Here is a 10,269-nt window from a genome sequence, read left to right as displayed (position 1 = left end):
ATATACCAACATCTTTAAGGCTATGTTAATATATTGATGAAAATAATTGCTTTTTCAAACAAGTAAATAAAAAAAAATGAAATAAATAAATTCATAACTTCTTTTGTTTGGATGCACAACAAATGATTGTCTCTTGTTGGCGTTGTATTTTTAGGTCACTATAGTGACAAATCATGTGTCTGTGGTTGGCGGGGAGAGAGAAGACATGCGTTGTCAAGGGGACATGGAGAAGGCTGATATGGTGGATGGTGCGTGAGATTTTGACCCCAGGTCTTACATTGGCTGTAGTGTGACTCTGCTTTAAACACGTGTGCTGTCTGTCTGTTTGTGACAGGTATAAAGGAGAGTGTCTGCTGGACACCTCCTCCAGAGGTCAACCCCAATAAGACGTGCGAGTACCAGGCGCTATGTTCCAGATTCAAAGAACTGCTCACACTGCCAGGTACAACTGCATTACACCTCACACACACAATAATAATCCTTTGTGACCACAGATTCAATGTGGACTTATTAGTAGCCGTTTTTGCTGCACTTTGTTTATGGCGGTATATTGACTGAACATTTTGCTTTCTTCATCTCCCACTCTGTCCTCTTTTTCAGATGGTTATTTTAATGAGGATGCTAAGTACAACCTGTGTTACTGTGAGTCCTGTCACAAACTAAGGGGTGATGAGGCCTATTACAAGCGAGGGGAGCCACCCAGAGACTACGCTCTGCCATTTGGCTGGTGCCGCTTTGCACTCCGGTCAGTTATTATTAATTTAACTCAGTAATTAAGCTCTGAAAATGTGCAAATTATTTAGTATTAGCAGTATTAATTACTTAAAAAGAGCTCTTGTCTGTATTTTAACAGAATCAAGACCCACTGTGAAGTCTCCAATGCCTTCAAGAAGTGGCATATTGCGTACCATGGCACTAGTGTCGGCTCACTTAGACGCATACTGGACCACAACCAACTCTTGTCAGGTTGGTAACCACTAAGAAGTTTTTTTTTTTTTTTTATTTAAAATAATTCTTCATTTAGTCCTTTGGAAATATAATATGATAATACACTACCGTTCAAAGATGTTTTTTTTTTTATTCAGTAAATGAATTCAGCAAAGATGTATGAAGTTGAATTAAATTGAATTGAACATGATGGTAAATACATTATTTAAAATATAATTATTTTTGTAACAGATGCTGAAACCTGAATAAAAAAATCCATCAGTTTCCACAAAAATATTAAATTTCTTCAGTGATAATATGTTTCTTGAGCACCAAATCAGTAAATTAGAATGATTTCTGAAGGATCGTGTGAAACTGAAAACTGGAGTGAAGACTGCTGAATATTCAGTTTTGCCATCACAGAAATAAATGACATTTTAAAATCTGTTAACATAGAAAACAGTTATTTTAAACTGTAATAATATTTCACAATATTGCTGTTTGTACAGTATTTTTGATTAAATAAATGCAGACTGGGTGAGCGTAAGAGACTTTCAAAAACATTAAAAAAAGTGTAATATTGTTCTAATATAATTTTTTTTAATTATAATGTTTATACCAGTGGCGTAGCTAGTCAGCCCCGGGCCCATATGCATATTTGTATGGGCCCCCCCAAACGTTATTGGCTCCAACTCGGTTAACTTATTGTTGATTTTTCTGAAGTGATTAACGTTACGTGTATTTAGAGTTTCAAAAAACGTCAATAAGCCTACCTTTTATTGCTGTTTTTTATGTTTAATGTGATGAATGACAGGTTGGATGCCACAGACTTTTTATTTTATATATATATTTTTTTTTTTAATTTTGACTTTATTCTTAAAATATTATGACGTTAATCTTATTTTTCAACATGGTACTAAAATGCCGCCGTATACGGCTATTTGTACTGCATGCAAACACAAACTTGGCACAGAAGCCCAATAAAGCATTCTATTAGATATATTTATCATGTCTGTGAGGAGGCAAGTATTCGCTGAGTGTCGGTTCATCATTGTGAAACGCTCCTGCTCAAGACCAAGACGACAGAAAGCGCATCCTGTTTATTTTCCTTAACTTCCACTCTCCGCACAAACGACTGTATATGCGTCTAACAGCACACATTTATCTAGGTTAAAATTTTTTATTAATATTGTGAATTGCATGAAGTGTTTTATGTCTTTAGATTTTATTTTAGGCAAGTCATGTTGATTTGAGAAGGCTAAATTGATCAAACATATATGCTCAACTCAGTCCGCCGCTGGCCGCTTGGTCGTTACTTTAAAAAAAAAAAAACTTGAATTTAACAAACATAAAATGTTCCAAACATATTTCTAAATTAACTTAATAAAGAAACGAAAATAAATTTTGCCATTAAAAACCATAACTGGACTAGCCTATTTGCTGCAACAGCAGCTGTGTAAAGGGGAAGAAAGAGAGAGAGAGAAAAAAAGACACGTGCTCGGGTCAGACTCAGGCCGAGAATATTCTGATAAGCTGTCGGAAGGGCTGGGCCATGCAGGGCTCTCTTCATTCCCTCGTTTCAATTAAAGGTTCCCCCTCGGCTCTGCGGGCCCATATGCACCTGCATACCCTGCATACAAGACGCTACGCCCCTGGTTTATACAATTTTTTTTATAATAAGCAAAAAATGTATTTGATAGTTTATTAAATGTTAAAATAAATGTTAAATGTATTTATTTTTTAATATTGTAATATATTTATGTATTGTATTGTATTATATTACTTGAGAAAACTGTATAGAAAAAATATATAATTATGTCTGATCAGTACATTAAATATCATTATTTGCTATAGTCTCTGGTATTCAAAACAGCAGGTTTAGTTCATATTCTTTTTCATTTAAAAAATTTTGAATTTTCTTTTTGTTTACTTTTGGCAAAAAAAAACAAAAAACAGCAAATGATCTGATAATGAAATGCATGAATGTGTGAATTAGAATAGATCTGCACACCTGAGCTTATCTGTTTTCCCATGAGCAGAATCGTCCTCCATTTTCTCCTTGTCCCCGGTGAAGACAGAGGGTCACGGCAGCTACGGGGAGCCCGAGGAGAACAGCGCCCCAGAGCGAGAGATTCCCCGTGTGCAGCTTTCTCCAACCATGCGCTACTCTGGCCTGGAGGTCTTTGCCCCCAAAGTGCAGTAAGTCAACAGCAGTGCTTCTAGAGAAAAAGACCAGAGAGAATATAACATGATTGCCTAGAAAATGAATTTGAAAACAATGACAGTTACGCTTTTCTGCACAGATTCCGAGACCCACGTTCCCTCCGCTGTCACCAGGCCCAGGTGGGCTTCCAGGTGTGTGTGCGGCCAGGCTCCTACAAAGTGGGCCCGACTTCGCTGGGAATCAGTGAGCCTCTTGATCCTCGATTCAGCAATGCAGAAATCGAATGGATCACCAAGGAAAAGGGAGGCACGCTTCTGTACGGCCTGCTCATACGGGTGGAGTAAAAACAGACTCGAGCGAGGATATTGGCATCATCTTCCTCGCTATAAACCCCCCCTCAGGCGTTGAGGATTAAGCATTGTTTCGCTGCCCAAACTCATTCATCTCTGCATGTTTCAGACATACTTTTGTGTTTGTTCTGTTTTGAAGGAGGGTGATGATAATCCCCAGAGACAAAGACACTGCCTGCACTTTATGTTTCGGACACTGGTGGGCGATTTTTAGTCTTTCTCATTAAATTCACTAACTCGGCAAGCTCTCCATTATTTTTTCGGTCTCTTCATACATCTAAAGCTATGTCTCACCCTGTCAGTTTTTGCTTTGAGAGCCTGTTGTTCTCACAGAAATAAAACTGGACTGAAGCAACACCGAGCCACCAATTCATAGCACAACCCTGGATTTATACTCATGTTTTTCTTAAGACTTGCAACGGACAAATCAGCCTGGAAATAACCAAGACCTGTTTCAACGACAATGTCAGCAAGATCAAGGATGCAGCAAAATCACCTAATCAGGAAGAAACTGTTATTTCATCGCTTTCCTTGTTTACTTATTTTCCAGATTCTGCTCTATATTTGGTTCTTATAGCTGTGTATTTATTCACAAATTACAACAAAGTGTTTAGTCAAATGCAAAGTGGATAAAATGGCTACATAAAGACAGGAAGGCAAGAAATGTATGTTTTTTTCTTCTTCTTGTGAATACACTTATAACTGTAACCATCTATGGAGTGAAACTCGCATCTCTTCATACCACTAAAATCACTTCATGTGACCCAAATTGTGACAAACATACATTTTGTATGTCTTTACGTTGTGTTGTACAGCCTGTTACATAACACTAACATTACCTTCCTGGTTTGTAAGAAAATAAAAATCCAAAAAAGAGACAATTATGCACAACATGGAAATCGCGTTCTGTCTTCCATTAATTCATTAAATTTTATGACAATTACAAATCTCTCTCTCTCACACACACACACACACACACACATATACAGGTGCATCTCAATAAACGAGTTTCACAATTTGAGTTGAATTACTGAAATAAATGAACTTTTCCACGACATTCTAATTTATTGAGATGCACCTGTATATAGATTGATAGATAGATAGATAGATAGATAGATAGATAGATAGGTTTGTTTTTGGACCACAATTTTTATATATTTAAAAGTTTAGGGTCTATAAAAAAATTTGTTTTAGAAGTCTCTTATGCTCACCAAGGCTGAATTTATTTGATCAAAGATACAGTAAAAATAGTAATATTGTAAAATATTATTGCAATTTAAAATAACGGTTTTCTTTTGCAATATATTTTAAAATGTTATATAGGTAATTTAATTTAGCGATAAAAACGTTGAATTTTCAGCAGCGATTACCAGTCTTCAATGTCGCATACTCTTTCACAAATCAATTTAACATGCTGATTTAGTGCTCAAGAACCATTTCTTATTATCAGCCGCTTCTTGTTGTGCTTCCTAATATTTTTTTGTGGAAACTATGACACATCTTTTTCCAGGATTCTTCGATTAATATAAAGTCCAAAAGAACTGTTGTAACATATTGTAAATGTCTTTACTGTCAATTTTGCTCAAATGTATGGGCTCTCTCTGTATATTTGAAATAATGTTTTATATTGTCTTTTTTTTTTCATTCATAAACATATTCTTGACCTTAGTTGTACATCTTGACATTTCGGTTAAACTTGAGAAATAATGAACAGCAAAAATACATCTCCTTTTATTTGAATGGGTTTTTTATTCGGAGTAGGAAAGTTCCGTCACTGACATGTTATTGCAGTGTTGCATATCAATGTCATCAAATCTCGGTAAAAATATCCTATGGCATTAACTTCTTAAGGCCGATAGTGTTTCTATTTTCAGTTGGTTGTAGATGGTTCTTCTCTCTACCATGTACACTAGCTAGCATACCTTCACAACACATACAACAGTGACTCACAAAACTCAACTACCAGGACAGGGAATGACCCTCAAAGTCAAAACACATCAAAATGTAAAGGTGAAGTGTGTAGTTTCTGCGCCACTAGCGTCGCCACATGGAATTGCAAAAAATAATAAGTTTCATGCAATACTTCCCTTCTATTATTAGGCATCCAAACAAGCTCATGTCATTGGTTAAGCTAATGTTACTGTAACAGGCTGGTTGTGATGCTCAAACAAACAGAGCAATGTTTTGAAATGTATCGATAGGGCCACAGAGCCACATATGAACGGCTGTTTACAGCTCTCTCTGTATAAAGAAATGATTTTCATTATTTTAACATAAAAAAAATTACACCCATCACCTTTAAGTAAACATATGCAAATTGAGAACCAGCAATCTGCATGAGTGTTTGTCATTCGTGTTAAAGCAACTGTAAGGTTTTTTTTTACCTTGAAAAACCATTGTGCTGCTACACTGACTTCTTATAAGGCGAATGTCTTCTGTTTCTGTCTCACGCTTCCCCCAAACTTGTTTCCTGATGTAAAGTTTAAAGTTTAGTGAACGAGTATGAAACTTTGAGAAAAGAGCGGGCTGCTTTACGGTATCATCGCATAGCAATCCACTGTAATTACGACAATGATATATTTACAGTGAATTCCACTTACTTAACTGTAGGGGGCTCTAAAGTCTCAAAAATACACAAAACTACATACAGTTGCTTTAATTATAGTCTTTTACTTTGAAATCTTTTGTTAATAAACAACTTTTCAGAGACTTTTCATTTGAAGTCTTGAGTTTGTCAAGTATGCTCGGTTGAAAAATGTAAATCTTATGAAATGAAATCACAAATCTCTTCCATTTCCTGCACTTTTTAGGAGTTATAGACAAAGGTAAAGTGAAAAATACTTCAAATATAAACAGCAAATTGAACATTTTGAGATTCAAAGTATATCACACAACACACACTTCTTTTGAAAATGAGCTACATCTAACACACACACACACACAAAATAATACCCAGAAGCAAAAGAAACTAAACATACTGCAAAATAATACCTAATGCTTTTTATGCTTCAAAACCATCCACACCCATCAGTTTGAATATTCAGTCACTGAAGAAAATCAATATATAACATATATATATATATATATATATATACACACTAATAAATACAGAAAAATATTTGAAAAAAGTTCAGTATTGACCAGCCTTCATCTCACTTACAGTATAGAGTGAAAACTCCGCAAACTGAGTGAGCGCGCGCACACACACACACACACACAGAGAGAGAAAGAGAGAGAGAGCAATAAAAAGAACAGTAAAAACCATCAAGGACTTAAAAAAAGAACTCATACACAGTGAACTAGGGGTTCTCTTGCAATAAATAGTCCAAGAAATAAAAACATCTGCCTCGTTCTTCAATGCCTAGCCATTTGTCACCCAACTCAAGAAAACAACAGGATAATGACAGTAACTGCTACTTGAGGTTCCGTTTCTGTGATATCAGAGTGGCACAACAGAAACTGATGTGTGACCACCTGCGGGCATTTGAGGAGTGCTGATGAACATTTATCCACCAATGATAAGGAACTATTCAGGCAAAGGAAGGAGAGGACAGAAGTAACTCCTCCAAGGGCACTAAACGCACCAGGAGAAAGACAAGAGCAACAATATGGAATGTTCTTGTTCTCAAGTGCTGAGATGCGAGATCTGGAGTCAGAACATATCTGTTTCATTCAGCACTTTTTGGGTCCCCATGCAGATGTCTGTTTCGGTGCTATTCCAGATCCGAACGTGGGGAACTCTTCGGCACTGCTCATGTCTGGTGCCTGAATGTTGCAAAAAGAAGAAAAAGGAAATCATTAATATGACAATGATAGTGACAGCTTGAAATCAAGCTTTTACCGTGGTAAACATATTCTTTTAAACCTTGTTGCCTTGTGCATTCCAAGGGGCGTCCCGCACAACAAAGCCTTTTGCTAGAGCTTTGTTGTCCTCGTCATTTCCTCCTGTCCCCATCGTCTTTGAAGGAGGCTTCATATAAGCTGCCATAGTCTCTGTCTCTGTGACACTCAACATCTAAGAGGGAAGATGAGTGAGCGAGGATCCAAAAGAAAGGAAAACAAAAGTGATGGAATTGATCTGTTTAGAAAGAAGCATTTGCAGTGGATTCCCGACTCACATATTCTTCTTCCAGGTTAAGTAGATGGTCAATGGCGTTATCAACATTCTCCGGCAGTCCAGTTACAGTAACCTTGCTCGGGTCCTCAGAATCTGGCTGAGGAAACCGTATGTCAACCTAAAAAAATAAGAAAATTATTAAGGATCCCATGAACCAAATATGAGATATAGCTATTATTTGGCTGAATTATTCATTTTCAATATGTATTTTTATTATTAAATATGTATATAACTAAATGTTTTAATAACTAAATTTTTTTTTTTAGCCTTTGCAACTTTACAGATCTTCTTTATGCACCAAGAGCTTGTAACACTCCAAAGAGAAAGGAAAAATTTAAATCGTATCATATGACCCCTTTAAGTATTATTATTAAGTAAATTTTTATATATTTTATAATATTACTACTATTATTATAAACATTGTTGCTGTTAGACTTTTTAATATTATAATTATAAATATTATGACTACAAAGTTTAGATGTTATATAGTTATGGCACTATTGGCGAATAAAACTTCTAAATTATTCATCATTATTATTATTATTATTACTGATGATGGTAATTGTTTTTAATATAACAGTAATAATACAAATTGTTATTATTATTGATAATTATGATAATAATAAAATAACAATAGTAGTTAATATTTTTATTGGTGATGATTTTAACAATAATAATAGTTAATAATAAATATTATAATGATGTTATTGGTCATCATTATCGTTATTAATATTATGATTATGATGTTAAATATTAGTGATGGTAATTATTTTTAATAATAATACTAATAGTTAATAATAATTATCAATGATTGTTATTGATCATCATCATCATCATTATTAATATTATTATTATGATTCTGATGTTAAATATTGGTAAATGCAATTATTTTTTAATAATAATAATAATAATAATAGTTAATACATATTATAATGATTATGTACTGTAATGATTATATAATGATTATGATAATAATTATTTATCATCATTATCATTATTAATATTATTATTATGTTTATGTTGTTAAATACTGGTGATGTTAATTATTTTTTAATAATAATAATAATAATAACAACAACAGATAATAATAATGATCATAATGATTGTTATGGATCATAATCATCATTATTAATTACTATTATAATAATGATGTTAAATATTGGTGATGTTGATTATTTTTTAATAATAATAACAATTAATAATAATTATCATAATGATTGTTATTATTATGTTAAATATTGTACTCCAAAGTTTCTAATAATAAACTGAATCAGCATCATCATTATTATTATTATATAAAATATTATGACTAATTTAGATGTTATATAGTTTTGTCACTATTGGCAAATATGCAGTGTTCTTACTTTGAACTCCTCCATGAGTTTCCGAATGGCTTTGCCGCGTGCTCCGATGATGCGTGCGTGGACCCGCCGGTCCAGCCGGATGTCCTCACTCACCATATCCTGCAGCGCTGCCACCAGCTGCTCTATAGCCACCCTGGCCTCGTTAGCATTCCTCTCATAACCCGAGATCACGATTACATCCTAGAGGGAGACAGAGTCGCGTGAAGAAAGACTGACAGCTAAACACACAGAAGCAGGATGACAGGTGTGTAAGGTATGAACCCAGTCTGGATTAAAGAACGAGAAAATGCTCTTTCGAAAGCAATCTGCTTTCATACCTGCTGCTCATCACCCTTGTCAGGGAACTGCACGTTGACATCGTAGTCTTTGCGTATTTGAGAGATGACGGCTCCTTTGCGGCCTATAATTTTGGGGTGATATTTCGGGTCTACTGAGAGTGTCACCTTATAGCTCCGTAAAGCCTACAAACAGACAAGAAAAAAGAATATCAAGAAGGACCTATTTCAAGAAGTACATTTTAGGTTGTATCTGGAAATTGTTGTCACAGCATGTTCTCTGATGTCAGCAGAGCGGTGTTGAGCACAGGTTGTACCCGATCTTCCTGTTCCGCCTGCAGCTCCTTGACCCTCTCCAGCAGTCCCTGTTTGGCCCGCTCCACACTGGCCACCTGTCCTGTGATCTTTATGATATCTGACTGTTGCTCAGGCTGAGGAACCCAAATGTTGACCTACACAGCACAGTACAACCAGACACATTAACATTCACTCATCAGTTGGACAATTTGTTTGACAGACTGTGGTCAACTGTTGCTGTATGGAAAATAGCAGCTTGGACATGATTCTAAACATATTCTTTTGTGTTCTACAGAAAACAACTACAGAAAATAAAAGGAGGGTGATGTAATTGATGACAGGATTTTCATTTTTTGCCATTAACAGGATTTTGTTCAATTCAATTCATTAAAGTTGGATTGTTTATGCCTACACGTTCCAAACTTTGGGGTCAGTAAGATTTTTTGTTTTTAAAGAAATTACTACTTTTATTCAGCAAGGATGCATTAAATTGATCAAAAGTGAAAGTAAAGACATTTATAATATGTGACCCTGGACCACAAAACCAGTCATAAGGGTCAATTTTTCGAAATTGAGATTTATACATCATCTGAAAGCTGAATAAATAAGCTTTCTATTGATGTATGGTTTGTTAAGACAGGACAATATTTGGCCGAGATACAACTATTTGAAAATCTGGAATCTGAGTGTGCAAAAAAATCAAAATACTGAGAAAATCGCCTTTAAAGTTGTCCGAATGAAGTTCTTAGCAATGCATATTACTAATCAAAAATTA

General features: G+C 35.0%; 2 protein-coding genes across 2 annotated transcripts in view; one reads left to right on the top strand and one right to left on the bottom strand.

Annotated features, from left to right (window-relative positions):
* LOC107733461 (neuralized-like protein 4) overlaps positions 1 to 4,221 on the top strand; it is a 36,571-nt gene extending 32,350 nt beyond the window's left edge. Inside the window, exons 24-29 of the mRNA XM_016545077.1 lie at positions 155 to 248; positions 335 to 442; positions 601 to 745; positions 854 to 966; positions 2,967 to 3,126; positions 3,231 to 4,221. Coding sequence (XP_016400563.1) covers positions 155 to 248; positions 335 to 442; positions 601 to 745; positions 854 to 966; positions 2,967 to 3,126; positions 3,231 to 3,435 — 825 coding nt within the window. The 3' untranslated portion in view covers positions 3,436 to 4,221. The remainder of the gene's footprint in view (positions 1 to 154; positions 249 to 334; positions 443 to 600; positions 746 to 853; positions 967 to 2,966; positions 3,127 to 3,230) is intronic.
* Positions 4,222 to 5,187: 966 nt separating this feature from the next.
* The window catches only part of LOC107733459 (vigilin-like), an 18,657-nt gene continuing 13,575 nt past the window's right edge, over positions 5,188 to 10,269 (bottom strand). The window contains exons 23-28 of the mRNA XM_016545076.1: positions 9,515 to 9,649; positions 9,240 to 9,383; positions 8,923 to 9,102; positions 7,560 to 7,676; positions 7,307 to 7,456; positions 5,188 to 7,206 (exon numbers count right to left, since the gene is read on the bottom strand). Of these exons, the coding sequence (XP_016400562.1) occupies positions 7,114 to 7,206; positions 7,307 to 7,456; positions 7,560 to 7,676; positions 8,923 to 9,102; positions 9,240 to 9,383; positions 9,515 to 9,649 (819 nt within the window). The 3' untranslated portion in view covers positions 5,188 to 7,113. The remainder of the gene's footprint in view (positions 7,207 to 7,306; positions 7,457 to 7,559; positions 7,677 to 8,922; positions 9,103 to 9,239; positions 9,384 to 9,514; positions 9,650 to 10,269) is intronic.

Source organism: Sinocyclocheilus rhinocerous, unplaced genomic scaffold (genome assembly GCF_001515625.1).
Source record: "Sinocyclocheilus rhinocerous isolate Xijiao unplaced genomic scaffold, SAMN03320098_v1.1 scaffold2385, whole genome shotgun sequence".
NCBI classification, from domain to species: domain Eukaryota; kingdom Metazoa; phylum Chordata; class Actinopteri; order Cypriniformes; family Cyprinidae; genus Sinocyclocheilus; species Sinocyclocheilus rhinocerous.
This window is presented reverse-complemented; position numbering and strand designations above follow the sequence as displayed.